The 17,646-nt window shown below is 46.1% G+C and overlaps 1 protein-coding gene across 1 annotated transcript in view; it reads left to right on the top strand.

Moving 5' to 3' along the window:
- LOC121364145 overlaps positions 1-17,646 on the top strand; it is a 37,974-nt gene that overhangs the window by 7,189 nt on the left and 13,139 nt on the right. Inside the window, exon 2 of the mRNA XM_041487151.1 lies at positions 13,351-13,499. Within this exon, the coding sequence (XP_041343085.1) occupies positions 13,351-13,499 (149 nt within the window). The remainder of the gene's footprint in view (positions 1-13,350; positions 13,500-17,646) is intronic.

Here is a 17,646-nt window from a genome sequence, read left to right as displayed (position 1 = left end):
GATGACACGGTCTGTGCCTGTGGAGTTTTGGAGTGTGGGGCTCCCCATGTTACACAAGCGCTTCCATTGGTCACCCAGACATTTCTGCAGTCTCTGCCAGATACATCAGGAGAAGCATAACAACTACAGGCACCCGCACATTTCACTTCTTTCTCTCCTGCCCTTCTCCCTGTATCAGAGCACCAAATGATCCCCTGCCCTGGAGCAATCAGTCATTAACAAGGACCTTGCTACTGCCGGGGCTCTTCTGAAGCTACTGCTGTCAATATTACTTCTGGGAAAGAGAAAGCAAGTTAGATTTTCGTCTGCTGCAAAAAGGAAAAAATTGCAATTTTAAAACTCTGTTTTGTTTGTTTTTTTTTTTTTTTTTTTTACCCCATACCCGTGCAGGACAGCAGGGTAAGGCTGCAGCACTGCAGAGAGATGGCTTGTCAGAAGCTTGTCTGCCATAGTGAGTAAATAAAAACTCAGCAAATAGATCCCCTTTTCTCAAGAGAGAGGGAAGTTGGCAGAGGACATCCAGGGGATGCAAAGAGCTAGCAAACTTTGCAAAGATTGGAGGTGCATGGAATTGCAGATCTCTGGCTAGAGAGAGAAATTGCTTCAGGCGGCCAGAGGATGCTTCATGATCCCTGTGTTAGCAGAAAAGGAGCCTGCTGAAGTGTCTGTGGTGTGCATGAGTGGAAGCAGCCATAAAGTAACTGTGCCAGGATCCTCAAGTGAACAGAACCTGCTGCAAGGAGACATGGTCTGGGTTAGTTGATGACAAGCAGAATACTCAGCAACAATTGCCTCCTGCCCTGAGATATCTCTTCTTCTACCATTTAGTTCTGAGTGAAGCAGTTGGACTGTCAACACTCATGGCTAGACCATGCTCACAGGACCACAAGCCATGTTTCTGCAGCAAAGTGGAGACTGGAGGTGGGCACAACACACTGCTGCCTGTGGGAGAAGGAGGGGGGGAGAGGGGCTAGGATTTCTTAACCTGTACTGCTAGCTTCTTGGAAAGAAGACTGCAGGACCAGCTCCTTAGCTGGCATTAAAAAACGTATCCATGGAGCTGAAGAGTGTTCATTTCCTTCACTGGGAAAAGAACAGAAGCACAAAAGTGCTGGTTGGAAGAGTCCTGTGAAGGCCCAAGGTCATCCAGGCTCCTACTTAGCACAGCACTATCACATTACATCAAGTCAGCTTTGGCATTGTCTAGCCAAGTCTTGAAACCCTCCAGTGATGGAGACTGCAGAGTCTCCCTCTCTGGGACATGGTTTGTGCTAATGTCCATTCTCTTCTCCCAAGCTCCAGCCTGGGTTTGTTGCCCCCCATTTGTCCATCTGCTGCTTGCAGGATGGATTGGGATCTGTCAGTCTCCTCCTGAGGGAGGTGTGGTTTGCAATAGGGTCCTGTTGGATCACCCCTCCATCTCCATGTCTCTGGACTAAACCCACCCTCAGCTTGCTCAGCCTCTGCTCCTAGTTCGTAGCTCTGCCCCAGCTGTCTCAGTACCCCTCTGACTGGGTCTGCTCACTCTGAGGGGTCCAAAGCAGCACGGTACATCACCGGTGGCCTCTGTGGAGCAGAGGCTTCCCTCTCCCTGCCAGCTACGTGCCTCCTCCTGCAGTCTGCCACTTTGTCCTGCTGGAGATGCCAGCACACGCTGGGCTCAGACAAGGTGGGACCTGTAATTATAGTAACATGAAAAGCAGCAGAGGTCTCGTTCACTGCATGGAGATAGCACAGTAAGCAAACAGTTTAAAAATCCAATTTCATAGACACAGAGATTACATTAATCTTTTTTAATAGCTAAACAATTCAGTTTTCAAGACAGGACAAAGCATGGGATATTCTTGACAAAACTAGTGCTTCAAAGGTGCCTACATCAGATTTCCAATCCTAACTCCTAAGCTCCTAATGGTAGAACCGATTGTATCTTTTCATACAGTAGTGCTACAAAACTTGCTTTTAATCTTCTCTTTTTATAACACGCTGTAGCTGCCTGGGCTTGCCTGTGGGAAGCAAATGTAGATTGTCTTTGCCTTCAAATACCATATGAGGAAACTTACCCAGCTCTCACCAACTGATCTTGGGGGCCTGTGGAACAATAAAAGCCAAAGTTATCAAAGTATCTGTAAACTGGCTTCTGATTTCTAGCTGGAGTACCTCCCTGAATCTGGACCCTTTGATTTCAGGTAGCTGCTTTCTTTCACCATGTCTCAACAGGCAGGAAAGAGCATAGCTTTAATTCCTGTTGGCTCAGTCACATTAGCTCAACATGGCTGCAAACCCCCCCTTCACCTCTAGAAATGCAAAAGTGAATGTGAATCTACATTGGAATCTTCTGCCCTTGTAGTAAGTACTGTGTAATATACAGGGATGTTTCTATACTGCCAAAAATATTGGTGTAAAATGCTTTTCTTGTTGACACTGTTTTGCTTGGAGAACCCAAGTCATCTGTCCCGAGGAAGGCACTATTTATTGAACTAGATTGCACATTTTTAGAGAATTTTCGGGTCTTGTGGTCTAGTCATATCCATTTTGGGTTGATTTCTAGTGTTTGTGTTGTGATTTAGGGTTCTGACAAATGAGCTCTAACAAGCGATGGTGAGGTGACTGAAGAGGACCCACCCAGCTGCTTTTACTGCTCTGCTGGAGAAGATTGCAGTCCCTGCAGTGGAGCTGGCAGAAGACAACATATGTCCAGGGCAAAGCTGCTCCAAATGGCACTTGAGTTGAAATCTCCAAGGAGGTGGGATTAGACTAAACAGAAGACTGTGAACTAGACATACTGAGATGTTGTCTGTAATGGCTTATTCCCACCTAGAGCAGCTCTGCTTCAGTGCCTCAAGTCCTAACAGATCCTGCCCCATGTTCCTGTCCCCTCCTTTACACCAGAACTGACAGTCATCTGATGCTAATACAAAATTATATAGAGACTTCAAGACAGCTGAAATTTCTTCTCATTCACCTAGACAGTGTGGAGGGGACTGAAACACCACCAGCTTCTATCAGATACCTGTCTCTCAGGTAGTGATAAAAGTGTCTCGGTGCCACTCTACCCTGTGGTCACAGAGTGATGTCAAGCAGTAGCAGGTGACAGTGTCTTCATCTGCTCATTTGTTTTCCACCCAAACAATAATCTGGGGCCAGAGCCTTCCCCTGATGCTCCTACATGGCCAGCTAGCAAGGCTCTGCTGCCAGGGAAGTCCCTTCCCCTTCACTGTAACCTCTGTTGTGCTACAGGGGTAACCTGCTGTAGTGGTGGCCTGGTGTCAGGAATGGAGCTGGTATGAGCAGTTGTCTCTTTCCCCTCCTGACTCAGAGTGTGTCTGGCCAGAGACTGCCCTTGCACCCCCATGCAGCAGCCAGCAGGAACCACAGCAGGAGAGAGTCAGGAATGACTGACCTAAGCATTATTTCCTGGCTAAATTACATGAGAGTTTTCCTCTCCCTGGCCCATTATTAACATGGCAAAAATCAGTGGGAAAATGCCTGGGCCTTAAATATACAATGAGCCTTTCCCCACCCATTACCACCTAACTGATAAGCTGCTCCAGGCTATCTTGTTTATGTTTATGAGTCTTTAATACCTCGTAGCATTTGCGTTTGACTTGAAGCTACAGGCAGCTATGTGCTGTAGCGTGCTGAACTTTCATGCTCTAAGTACAAACAGATGTTTGAAGATCTGCTTTGAAGCAAATCTATGCCCTCTACATTCTCTCCCAAGACTCCTCAGGAACAGTATGCATCACTGTATTGAGAGGAAAGCCTTGAAGGGCAGTAAGAGAGGAGACACATAGGAATAGTTAGCAGTGGAACAGGAACACAGTCACATATCTATTGCATAAATCCTTCACAGCAACACTTCAGACATCAATGTGCATTAAAAAATTTGCAGGGCCTCGTTCCTACAAAGCAGCTCCTGCTGTATGCACATCTTTTAGGCTTGCCTAGCCTAAGGACAGACTCACTAGCCAGTTCCTTGTTGCCCTCAAGAGCTATTTCCTGCAGCCTAGTTTCCCTGACACCAAAAATCTCAGGGTGAGCAGAAGTAGTAAAACCTGAGCAATGTGCACAGATGGCTCTTGCTCACTTCCACTGCTTCTGCCAGCTGCTTCTAGGTGTGGAAAAGCTTCAGGAGGCGGACTCAAGTGACATTAAGTAATTTGACTCTCTCTCAAAAACTCTATTTAGAGTCAAAACCTGTGAGATACCCCATGATACTTCATGTTACATGCAAAATAATGGGGAAGCTTAAACAGCTTCTGCCTCAGGCAGCTCCCAGTTTATGTCAGAACACAAGAGAAAGCCTGGGAGGGAAAGGTAAGATGGCAATGGTGAAAGCAGCCAAGATTGTGCGATGATTGCTGTGTGGGAGGTTGCAGCCAGGACTCTCAAATGACTCAAACCACTGTGGTATGGTTTTGGTTTTATTTCTTCTTTTCTCACATTTTGAGGGAGAAGAGGGTGTGTCTAGAAGTTCAGATGCTAGCTTGGAACTTGGGTGATCTACATTCAGGTTTCTGCCTTGCCAGTGACTCCCTTGAGTAAGGTGGTCCCATCCTTCTGGCCTTTTGCCCCTATTTCTCCAAGGAAGAATGTGTTTCCGTACCCCTGATGTGTGTGAGATTAATACCTGTGAGGAATTCAGCTACAGTATGAGAGAGAGTCATATCAGGCCCTGAAGTGGTTTGGTCTGCATTACCTTTTTACCATATGAGATGGACAGCAAAGGCAATCCTTCTGAGCACTCCATGTAGCTGACTTTCAAATGCAAAGCAATGTTTGACCTGAGCTGCACAGTGAGCTGATATTGTGCTGTAAATCTCTCTAATTCACTCTGCAGAATGCTTTTTCTTAACTCTGCTTCATTTCACACCTCTCACGTTTCTTGCTTAAACATGAAAACTATTCATATCGTTATTTATAGAATTCTTTTTCATTTACTAGTAACCACTCTTTTGTCTTGCCTAGTTCCATTTCATCTGATACAGTTCTTCCTCCCTTCCTCCTCCTCATCTATGAGCTATGGGGATCACAAAAGGACCTATCTGGGAGCCTGGAAGCTGCTTGCTGTACGCCTCCTTACCCAGCACCCCTAAAGTGGCCTGAGTGGAGAAAAGAGGCCATTCTGGAGGGACAGCTGACTGCTGGGCCTTGCCCTGAGGACTACACTGTGTACATCAGTACTGTAGTTAACAAATCTTGTCAGAGGTACTGGTTCCTGCAAGTCATGTACAGCAGATCTCCTTTAAGCAGCAATGAAATTTGTGATGTTTTTGTTTGACATCGGCAACTTCAGTGGAAAGAAAATGTGACTCTTGCCTTGTGTTTGCAGCTGAAACCTTATTAAGGACAGAAAAGAAGATGCACCTCTATTTTTTTAATCTTCTGCATGTATAAACAGGTTTTTTTCATTGTAAATTGAGAGGTGTAAGGCTCTGTGGAAGTGATCTCCTTCTAGGAATTTATTTCATCTGGCTGTGAGTGGCTCAGCAAGATAGGATGGAAAAAAAGAGGCCCAAATCTCTAGATAACTGAAAAAGTGAAAGCGCCCAGCAAATGAATCCTCACATGAAATCTCCTCTTTCTCCAAAAGAAATGAAACCTTTCCCAGGGATCTGACACCTACTTATAGTGTTTTGTGTTCTAGAGAACAGCCGGGTTACACTAGGAAGTATGACCTGCCCAATCATAAGTCAAAACAAATAAAATATTCTTGGGGTTTGCCTTTTGCCTGCTCAGTGCCAGTATTTCTGTGCCCAGCATGAGTCTTTTAATAAATTCTCCATAAACATAGAGGCCAGGGAGGCAGCTCCCTGGCCCTCTCACCTCCACAGTGGCTGACAAAACACAGAAGAACTCAGACAGCCAATGACCCCACATCCCAACAGGTTGGCACTCCATTTTTGACCTTGCTAGTTCTCAGTGCAGGGCTTCCTGCTTGATCTTGTCTTTCAAGGAGGGACTGTGTCCAGTTCCATTTTAGAAAGGGCAGTTTTTTTAATTGTCCTTGTTTGAAAGAAAATACTGTGTTGGGCAGCAGTGAAAACAGAGAGCTGAATGCAGTCTGGTGTGTTCTGTGCTGATGTGATGAGGTTGGGCCATGAGTCCAGAAAGTTTTGTTCATTTCTGTACTGTGTGGTGGTAAGCTGCTCTGTACAGTATTTTTTCTTTAGCCTGGAGCTTCCTCCCAGGACCCTGCCAGTAACTTGATCTTGCTTTGATAAACCATCATGCAGACACAATGTGAAACTGTAGTCCTAATGACCTGTGTTATTTAAAAATCAAATGACACTTTCTCAAGAGAAAGTTCTTTAGTTCCAGTGTTTTCCTAAGATAACTATACCAAGGCAGCATATTACCCTCCCCTGTAGTTTCATTTATTGCTCACTTTGTCTAAACTCCTGCATGCCATTGCACTGCATTATTTTGTCATGTTCCACCCCATCATTTCAAAATAGCTTCCCTGTTTGTTTAAAAGTACAGGAAAAGCTTTAAAGACTTGAGGAAAGTGATGCCATATACTTTGTGTAATGATGTACAGCCTGCCAGTTCAATTTCACTGCCTTGTAGCACCAAATTATGAAACTCTTTGCCTCTTCATCTCCCCTGTCTTCTGAGCTAGCAAGAGATAAACAGGAAAAAGGGGAGACACCTTCTGTTTGATATTGTCTGACTCTCAAGTCAGTTCAGGCTCTGATATTAATAACTTCCTGTTTTGCTTTAAGTCTTCTGATAAGTGAAAAGTCTCCATGCATGTTGAATTTTCATCCTGAACTTAGGCAACTACATGACTGGTGCATTCCCAGCCCCTGGGCTACAAATTCCAGTTTGATGCTTACTTTCAGCCCAGAATTTTACAGTTGAAATTCAAATCACTGAAAATCTAGATTCCTAAATGCACAGTTAGTTGCCAAAATACAAAGGTCCTGATTTGCTGATCCTGTAAGTGTCTTGGGACTTGAGAGGGCAGAATCTATACAAATCAGACTAATTTTATTTAGGAACTCAAGTAAGGAACCTAATTTAAATGTTGGGCTGTTGTTCATTGCTCAGGATGTGCTCAGAAGTTAGAAACAGAAAAGAGGATCTGCAAAATAATGTGGAGAAAGGTGCATTTGTGTAATATCACTTGTGCAAGATGCTTGTGAAATGTAGTATACGCTGCATTGCATATTTTTTCACACATGCTTAAAATAGTAAGGCCTTTTCTTTTCCAGCTATCTGTAGTGGGTTGACCCTGGCTTCATGCTAGGTGCCCACTAAGCCAATGGGACAGGAGAGACAATAAGATGGAGAGCAACCAGCGGGTGAGATTAGGCAGTTTTATTGCAGTGAAAGAAAAGAAATAAGTGAGAACCTGCACGTGCATAAGGGAAGGGAAAAGTCAGTCTTTACTTCCGATCAGCAAGCGATGTCAGACACCTCTGGGAGGCAGGGCTTCAGCATGTGTAATGGTTCCCTTCTAGCCGTCCAGGGGCCAGTTTGTTAGGGGTGTTTGCCTGCTCAGGAGTAAAGTCCCAGGCAATGGGAGAATATAATGGCCCGAGGAACCTGCCCAAATCCCTCCACACACCCTTCCGCCCAGGAACTGGGTGCCTCAGGGCACATTTTAATAGCTCCTCACCTAAAGGTTTTTTCTTTTGCACTAGGATGATGACAAATTCCATGAATTCCACAGAATAACAGCGGTACTGGCTAATAATATTAACAGTATCAGACAGCTTATAAGGATTGGCAACAACTGTGGAAGTCTGCAGTAAAAAAATCGTCCACATCCAACATACAATCTTAGAACAACAAAACAACTAAACTAAACAGAAAGAAAAGGAAAAAAAAAAGTTCCTCACACCAGATCCAAAAATAATATCATCACAATGCAGAACAAAAATGGACAAACTACACAAAATCCACCCATAGACCCTTCACTACAATGCAAATTCCCTACTATCATTCTACTTGATAACACAATAATTGTCTTGTCCAATATTTCTCTGAATTAATATCCTTATCTCAAAGTCCTTGTCAGTGCCTGCATTCTCCACCAAAATCTATTGTGGTTTGACAGTGCCAAACACCAGGCACCCACAAAAGCTGTTCACTCATCCTCCCCTGCCACAGCTGGGCAGAAGAGAGAAAAGTTTAATGAAAGGTTCATGAGTTGAGATAAGGACCGGAAGAAAACACTCCAAGGGCAAAAGAGACTCAGCATTGAAGTGCAAAGTGAATTTATTACTAACAAAGTCAGAGGAGGATAATGAGAAGCAAAATAATCCCTTAAAACACCTTTTCTTCCCCAACCCCCTCCCTCCTTTTCACTGACAGTGCAGGGAGAGAGGGCATGGGGCTTTGATCAGTTCACCACCCGAGATTTTCTTCCACTGCTCAGGGAGAGCATGCTAGGCCATGGGGTCCCTTCCCATGGGAGACAGTTCTCCATGAACTTCTCCAGTGTGTTTCCAATCTGACAAGCAGCAGTTCCCCCAGAACTGCTGCACCGTGAGTCCCTCCCACAGGCACACAGTCCCCCCCAAAACTGCTGCAGTGTGGGTCACTCTGCACGGAGTGCAGTCCTCCAAGGACAGGCTGGTCCAGCCTGGAAGCAGGGCCCCTCTCTCCATAGAGTCTTCCACTGGACCGCAGCCTCCTCCAGGCATCCCCCTGCTCCAGCATGGGCACCTCCCCCATGGGCCACGGGTGGATCTCTGCATCCCCCATGGATCCTCATGGGCTACAGAGGAACATCTGCCTCACCATTCCTTCCCTACAGCTTGCAGAGGAATCTCGGCTCTGGCACTGGAGTACCTCATCCCCTCCTTCTCCACTGACCATGGTGTCTCCATCTTCTTTCCCTCACACATTCTCACCTCCTCCTCTTCTCTAGCTGGAATTAACACTGCACACACACCTCACTTTGCTTTGATTTTCTTCTTAAATCTGTTATCACAGAGCCATTACCAACCTTCCTAATTAGCCCAGGCTTGACCAGTGGCATGTCCATCTCCAGAGCCATCAGCCATTGGCTCTGCTGGACATGGTGCAAGCTTTCAGCAGCTTCTCACAGAAGCCACCTCTGTGGCTCCCCTGCTACCAAAAACCAGGCCATGCAAAACTGGCACACTACAAGTTATCCAAATTCCTTGTGAATCGAACTGTTTCCTGTGGATAATGCACTGTTTTTCTACCTGCTGAAGAGGTAGAGTCCCCCTGAATGCCTAATGCCTGTGTACTGCTGCTCTGCATGACTGGGAACAGTCTCCTGATCACAGTGTGAGACAGGAAAGCTTGGACTTAGCAGTTCTGTGAGATTACAAATCATAACAGCTAATCAAGATTTAAAACAGCTCTGGACTGAAAAGGCTAGCAAGTGGTCCAGCTGTGAGTTAATTCATTAGTTGCAGTAAATATCACTGGAAGAGCTTGTCAAAAGGAAATGTGAAGCAGCTGAAAAGAATCGTCCTTAAAGTGAATGTCAGAGGCTTTTGCAGCTGTCATCCAGTGGACTGGAGACTCTGGGCATTGGAGAGAAAATGAGGGTGAAAGACATAAAAATTTGAGTAGAGAGGATAAAGTACCAGTTCCCACTGAGTGGTTATAAAGGAAGCAATCTCACCACTACAGGGACCTAATTAGAGACTGAATCTCACAACCATCACAGCACTCTGAGAAACCCAAACCAGTGAATGCAGCCTGCTCAGAGCAGCAGCAGGAGGAGGCTCTGCTGCCTCAGCAGCACGATGGAATATCACGTTTGTGTAGCTGAGGGCATTTCCAGTGTTCTTGTGTCCTGCTCAGCCATCACTTGGGTCCAGAGAGCTACATAATTTTCCTGCCTGCCAGCACAGCATTTTCCTGGTCCTACAGAAGGCAACAATAGGCTCCCACTGCCACATACCTGAGCATCCCAGAGGAAAGGCACCAGGACCCTTTTCCCCAGGCAAATATAAGTGTTAATTGTCAACACTAACAAGACAGATTTTTGCATTTCTATGACTGATCTGATAAATCACTGCTTTTCTTGCTCTCCTAAATGTGCAGATCGATGTGAGTCCTCAGGTTTCCCTGGAGACACCAATGCTGTCAGTCAGAGGTTGCATGTGTGGTTCACCCAAGCCTTGGTGCAGCGCTCAGCTCCACCTCACCAGCTATTGCCCTTCTGAGACACTGTCAACCCTCTCTCCATCTTTGTGGAAATGTGGAAACACTGGCTTTAGTTTGAAGCCAATCTTTGGCAGCAATGCCCTCTCCTACTCTAGCTGCTCCCTCCTATCTCTGAGTTGCAGTGCATCACCTCATCATTGGTATGCCAAGCAGGGAGTTCTCTGAGTTGGGTCTTTTCTTTGTCTGGTGATTATTTCTAAGCAGCAACAAGTTTTCACTGGATTTTATTTATGACTGGGTCATTCTGGGTGCTGGTCCTTGGCACTCTCCTCCTGGTGCCAGGAAGGATTGTGCCTGCAGGAGCCCTGCTCTGGAATAGTGAGCAGAAGGGTCAGCAAGAAGGAATTCTTGTACCTGGTATTGCCATGAAAGGCACATTTAATGTAACCCTGTGAGGGTTCAGGGGCTGCAGGGATGTCTTCCATTATCACTACTACCAGCAATGACATTTTTGCCTAGCAGGATTTTCCAAGCATAGGGAAGGTCTATGCCTTCTGAGACAACCTGGGCAGCTCAGGGAAGAGAAGGGATAACTGCTCAGGATGCACAGATGTATAATGTTTGGGGGGCAGTGGTTTATGGGTCTCCTCTGAAGCTGGGAGGAGATAGGTGACCCGCCCAGAGAGAGCTCAGCTGACATCTGACAAGGACATTTTCATAGACCAGATAAACAGATGCCTTTTGTTTTGAGGAAAGCAAAATACCAGCCTGAGGCCAGGCTAGCCTATATCTTTAACATATGAAACAAGCCTAAACCACTTCATTTGAGGTTATTATTTATTTGGGTCAATATGGAACATTTGTAGCATTTATTTTCCATTTTTGGCCACCACATGCTGCTGTTTTCACTCCTATGTATATGTTTTCTTCTCTAACATTTCAGATGTCCTCTCCTGTAATATTTTAAATCCTTATTTGACTGATGATGCAGGTGGAGAATATTAATTACCTTCCCTGACCACTCTGGCCAAAATGACTTCCTTTGCTTGACAAGCTGATTACTTTGTCAAGGTGAATGTTAAGTCTGTCTGGAGTATCTCTGTGTGTCTTTTGCAAGATTGCAGTTGCAGTCTTGGTTTCTTATTGGGCATGCAGTTTCTCCAGACACAGAATACCTTTGAGGGGATATTTTCCCCCCCACTTTCCTCCTGAGAGTGATGTTGCTGCAGTTTATACCAATAAGATTTAGATGGCTGTATCTCTGAATTTGACAAGCTAGTGGATGTCAAGCAAACCCAACTGATGAAATTCCATTGATAAAGAAAATTCTCATCCTAGCAACTACCCAGAAAAGTCTACAAGTAGAGATTAGGAGTTAATAACAACTGCACCAAGTCTGCCAAAGCTGCTGGGGGTGTGACCAACAGACACTGCTGTGGAGCCAAAGAATCACTGCAGTGCCTGCTCCCTGCTGCCCTTCATCAGCAGGTTTGGAAGAGCAATCTCAAGAGGGTGATGGGGCTGATGAGCTCCCCAAAGTACCAGTTACAGGCAGTAGGGATCAGTCAGGAGCCTTTGTGACAGCTTTGCAAAAAATGGCTTAACACTGCATAGACTCATTAAAGTAGGAAAGAATTTTTCTGTCAATTGTCACTGGGGTTGGTGTCACAGATTGCCACTGACATAGGAGTCCATAGCCCCGCTTCACAGAGCCAGTGCACAGTGCAGGACCCAGGTGTATGTCTGCTTGCCAAAGTGGCTGTAGGCAGGACCAAACTTTGCCATGCACAAGCCACCCAGGCCTCCAGAGACCTTCAAATGGTCATATCCCGCATGGTCCCTAAAAGAGGCCAGCCAGAACTGCAGCAGGAAAGCTGTAGCATAAGTAGAGCCTTCAGACTGTCCATTGGATATAGTGGAGGCACAATAGCAAAACTCAAGTAAATTAAATGCATTTCTTAGCAATTCCTGAGAGTAGACAGGTTGTATTGTTTGTCAGCTGCAAGCCACATCAAGTGGGGTGGGTCTTCCACAGAGAAATTGTTGCCTCTGGCCCCAAAATATAATTGTAAGAAGGTAAGAAAAATATCCAAATTTCTCTTAATTCTTTCTAGATGGTACTTTATGAGCAACTGGCAGTCAGACCACTACAGATATTAGGAATTCAGGAAACATTACTAAGCAACACAAAGAACAGAGAACAGTGTGTATTTTCTGAGAAGACTGGGGGAAAAGTCCTGTGCCACTGAATGCTTTGGGAGAATAAGTCCTAATAGCTGCAGTAGCCAAATGTCACCTGGGACCAGCGTGTGAACAACTCTTTTGTAATATTATTTGGCAAACGTCTCAACATCTTGAGCTCATTGCAGAATAGAAAAGAAAATGTTGGCCAGTGTTTTCTGGTGGTACCGGAACATTAATTTCTCTAACCCTGTGTGGTGGTATCTGACCAGCTTGGATACCTGAGGGGGCAGGTCAAAGGAAAGCAATGTGCAGATGTGGTTTTCAAAGGCATCAGTTTTCAGTGAGTGTGAACCTCATTTACTGTTAAGAATAAATTTCTTCCTGGCATATTGTGAAAGAAATAATAAAATAAACAAAAGCATGGTATACTTTGTAAGATGAGGCAAGCATTTGTAAGAGGTATCTTTGTAAGATGAACCTCAGGGCTACACTGCCCACAGGCAAACCAGCTCTGGGTGCTATGTGAGAACTGAGGGCAAATGCTGGGCCGTGCTTTCCCAAGCAGATGCTGTCCTGGGGCTTCTCTCCTCACGGCAGGAAGGAGAAAAGCAGCTTTTACCATCCAAGTGCTGCTCCTCCTGGGTGGAAGAGAAAGGGAGCTCTTCTCCCCCTCTGCCTGCGAGGGAAGCACTGTCGGTGTGAGGGCAGGAGGCTGTCTCGGGGCAGGCCTTGTTCTCTGCAGGGACCTGCACCCCGGCCATTCCCTGCCCTAGACCAGTATGCTGGGATGCCCTGGCCTGCCCCTCCCATGCTCCCCCTCTGCTCTGTAGCTCCGAGCTCTGCCGAATTTTGTCCTTGGAAAGGCAGAGGTGGGGGAGCAGGCTCCCAACAGCTCCAGAGAAGCAGAGGGTCTCCATCGGGGGTATCTCCTTGTGGGAGATGAAGAAGGCATCTGTGCCGTAAGGGCTGCAGGCAGGAGCAGTCACCAGCCTCCCTGTGCAGCCGGCAGCACTCTGCCTTTTCTCGTTGTTTATTATCTGACGTCTGTTTTCGTGTGTTTCCCTGCAGGCGGGGAGCCAGGAGGGCTGGCGCTTGGGACACCTCCTCCTGGTGGGCTGCCAAGGACGGTGGCAGTGTCCTCCCGCCCAGGGCGGTGGCCGCGGGCACACGGCATCCCGACCCTCCCCTCGAGACCTACTTCTGCCGGGAGAGGCAAGGTAACCTCGCCACTGAAAATAGCTGGGACGGCGGCCAGCGGGGATTAATGGCTTCATTAACGTCCCCAGTTTATTTATAGGCTTAAAAATGCCTTGGAACTGCAAACTGAGCGCAGTTGCTCCGTGTAAGGCAGGGAATCACAGGTCTCCTGCTTCTGCCTTTCCCCTTCCTGCTATTTCATTCTGATTGCTGGGACTGTAAAGCCTCTGGAGGAGGCACTGTTTCTCATTGTGAAGCTACTTTGTAAACCTTCCTAACTGAAGGGACACACACAGATACTCTTTTTCTTTTCTTTTCTTTTTTTTCTTTTCTTTTTTTTTTTTTTTTTCCCCCCCCCAAGAATGCTGTATTTGTCTGGTCTCCTTCCTCTACCAACTTTTTCTGTACACACTGTGTCCTGTGGCCCTCTTGGAGAAAATTCTCTTTTTGATGAATTCCTGAGGCAAAGGCTGAGCAGCCATCACAGGAATTAGTGATTTCCCACCTTGGGTTTTAAACTGTGAGCTCTGTGGGAGGAAGACTGAAGTTCTCATAGCTGTGGAAAGCATGGAGAGCACTTAGGATATGTAGGACCCTAGTGAGAAATGCAGATGCAATTAGTTCCAACAAAAAATAGCAGAGTTAGCCCAGCACCCAGGTCCTTCAGGAGCCTCACAGGACTGGTGAGAAAAGAAAAAACCACCCCAAATGTGTTGGCCCCAGAAGAGGAGTTTTTGGCTTGTGACCTGTGGCCATTCTGCCTGGCCTGTTTCCCAGCAGTCAGTGAAAGGTAAGTGAGAAAGGAGACTCATCAGCAAGCACAAATCCAAGGGATAGGCTGTGTGACTGGGAGATAGATGGCTCCATGAGTAGGAGAAAAAGGTAAAAATGCCTGTCCTCACACCCAGAAGCGTGGATCACCAGCGTGGCAGCTTATGGAAGTGAGGTTGTTTCAGAGGGCAGCCACCCTTCACCTTCAACCATTGGTTATTTGTTGTATCAATCTGAGATAAACTCACGTGTCAGTCTCCCCTTGGCCCTCATCTTCTAGGGATGAAATAAAGAACCAGCAGAGAACCACTCAAACCTCTGTTGTCTTAATTTTCCCTCTGGGCAACGAGAATACTTCAGAGCAGACTGAATGAGACCAAAATGGTAGAAGGAGGGTTTCTCTGCCACTATAGTGAAGCCACAATCCTGGGATGCCCTCATCCTGCCAGCAACTGGTGGTTTTGGGGTATCTTCAGACCTTGCTTTCCCCTTCCTCTCTTTCCTGCTTGGGTTCTTGGCTCCAAATCTTCTCCATCCCATCTTAGCCAGGCCCAGCTCTCCTGGGATAGGGCTGTGATGAGGATGGGAATGCCTGCTTGCATTTTACTTTCCATATCTGTTAAATGGGACCATGATACTCTAATTTTATATGGAAGTGTTCCAGGCCAGGCTGGATGGGGCTTTGAGCAATCTGGTCTAGTGGAAGGTGACCCTGCTCATGGCAGAAGAGTTGGAACTGGATGGTCTTTAAAGCTCCTCCCAACCCAAACCATTCTGTGATTTTCTACAGTCCATGGAAGGGCAAAAGCAGGCATGCAATTCTTCATCCATCCAAAGATGATAACTGGGAGAGTATTTCTATGCCTGATATACATGTGATCCTGTGTAATTTTAAAGGCTTCAAGGAAAAGGCAAGTCTTATGCAGCACCTGAGACAAAGGCAGGAAGGGGGAAAAGAGTCATGTTTAACTGTACTCTATTTATGCTAGGAAAGAGACACATTTTGTATAGTTGTGTCTCATCTAAATTCCATCTGACCAGAAAAATCAGTGCAACTTTCTCACTAGAGAGATATCAGACTAGGGGAGGGAGTCTTGTGACAAAAGAGACCATCTGCATCTCAAACTGATTACCTGCTTTGAAAAGTGAATATAAAAAGTAGAGGGTTTTGGGAGTTTTCTTAACAAGATGGCTAAACTTCATTTCAGCTCTGGGACACCTATCCCTGAATGCTGGTGCTACCCAGCTTCTGTGACATTACTCACCCCTGATACAGAAAGCAAGAGCTGGGGTTTTTTTTTCCTGTTTCACTGGGCTACACCCAGTTTAACCATATTTAACCTTCCTTCTTCTAGCTGCCAACACTGGGTGGCACTAAGTAACTCCTTCTGACATTTTACAAAATTGACTCTAAAACCTTGAATCACACAGATTTGGCTCCACTCTGTCTTGACAGCAAATGGTTTTGTTTGAGAAACTTTGGATCATATGGTTGTTGCATAGAAACATCTGACTTGCATAGCATGTTTTGTACTTCCCTGGTTTGTTAGGTTGTTAAAACTCTCATGAAACTCTGGCCTTACAGCCTGGTAAAGATTCAATGTGCTGTTGGACTTGAAAGCCAAATTTCCTGTACTGAGTTGAGAATTTATGGAATACTTGAATATATACACCTGAATATCCAATCTGTGCTTTATTAGAGGTTAAAATAAGTCTCACTGAAAGGCTGAGGTTGAAAGGCACCTCTGGAGATCACCCAGGCTAAGTCCTCTAGGGGAGCAAGGTCAGCCAAAGCAAGGTTAACCAGGTGGTCCCCAAAGGGTTCCAGGAGCCTGTTGCCAGCCCCAAAGTTTCCTTGTCAGTCTGTCACCGGAGCCTGGACACTGCCATATGTGCTGGCCACCACTGCCAGCTACACTCTGTAAAAGACCTACTAAAATAAATCAGCTTTAAAAGAAGCACCCCCACAAACATGTGGCTGTCACCCCCACTGCTGTGGTCACCCTACAAGCTCCCTAGCCACCCTTTAACCAGCCTGTACTGGCTCCAGTGGGCTCTGGGAGATGCTGGCGCGTATGGTGATGGAGGTGGCAAAAACTCAGGGCCAAGTGGTTTGTCCTCAGAGGACACCCCAGGTCTATGAGCAGCCTGATCTAGTGGCTGGCATCCATACCCATGGTGAGGGGTTGGAACTAAATGATCTTTAAGGTCCCTTCCAACTCAAGCCATTCTATGATGCTGTGACAATGGCTTGTGGCCATTGTCAGCTACGCCACCGGTGGAGCCCCACTGCCATGTCCTGGTAACAAACATTACCACTGTTGTGCATGTACCTGTCCCTAAGAAGGTGTTTACATTCTAACAGGCAGCAGATGGCATAACCTGATGGGCTCATAAAGATGTGTGTCCTGAAAGGAGGACATAGAAATGCCACTTATAGTAGCTAAAAATCCTCAGTACGGAAATTAGGTAAGCAAGTCTTGACAGACTTGCCATGGCCATTCTGACAGCACTGAGGGAGGTGCAGCTGAGGAAGAAGAAGCTACCCAGAGTGAGAGATGGTAACTGCTGAAGGTCCTTAATGTCTCCAAGAAGAAGAGCAGGCAGAAGTGGGTGAGACCATTTGGTGGCTACATGAGAGCCAGGGCAGCAAGGATCATACATGAAGCAGTACCTGCAGTATCCCTTCCCTCTCCTGTGTCAGTGGGAAGGGGGTACAAGTAGAGTCAATGATGTCTGAAGAACAGCTGACTCACTGAAAAGCAGTTTCTGGTTGACAGAAGCTATCTGCCAATTGGTGTGCAACCATTCATCAGAATAAGCCCCAAAAATTAGAAACATAAAAATGGTTTGCTTTGTTGGTTTGAGGTTCTTTTTACTTTTTATTTTTGAAGCTGATCTCAAAAGGAAACCCCAGCTGGGGTGAGGATTTACTGACATGCTCTGTCTTCAGAGTGTGGCCAAACCACAGGACAGCCTGCAACGGGGCTCTCCTAATCCTCTTGATCAGAGTAGAATTATTTACATTGTTTATTGGACCAGATAGAGCAGGAATACCAGCAGGACTAAACTGCCTGCCCCAAAGACCAGGTCTGGGAAATTAGGGGATCTGGTAGGTAGTGGACAAGAGCAGTTGTTCCAGAGCAGCGTTGGCTGCTCAGGACCAGCCAACAAAAAAGAGGCTGAATTCGACTGCATAGCATGGCACTTGACTCCAGCTTAGCTTGGCTCTGTGTGTTGGGCCTATGGACCTAAGAGCAAACCAGTATTTTTGTAAGTTTGGTGGTTTTTCATCCCAGCATAAAATGCCCAGGAAGACAATGCTATAGCTCACCAGTGCTGAATTCCATAGAGTATGTAGTATGGCCTGGATTGAGGCATGACAGTGTTCAGGAG

The sequence above is a fragment of the Pyrgilauda ruficollis genome, unplaced genomic scaffold, assembly GCF_017590135.1.
Source record: "Pyrgilauda ruficollis isolate IOZ18807 unplaced genomic scaffold, ASM1759013v1 scaffold8, whole genome shotgun sequence".
Lineage (NCBI taxonomy): Eukaryota > Metazoa > Chordata > Aves > Passeriformes > Passeridae > Pyrgilauda > Pyrgilauda ruficollis.
This window is presented reverse-complemented; position numbering and strand designations above follow the sequence as displayed.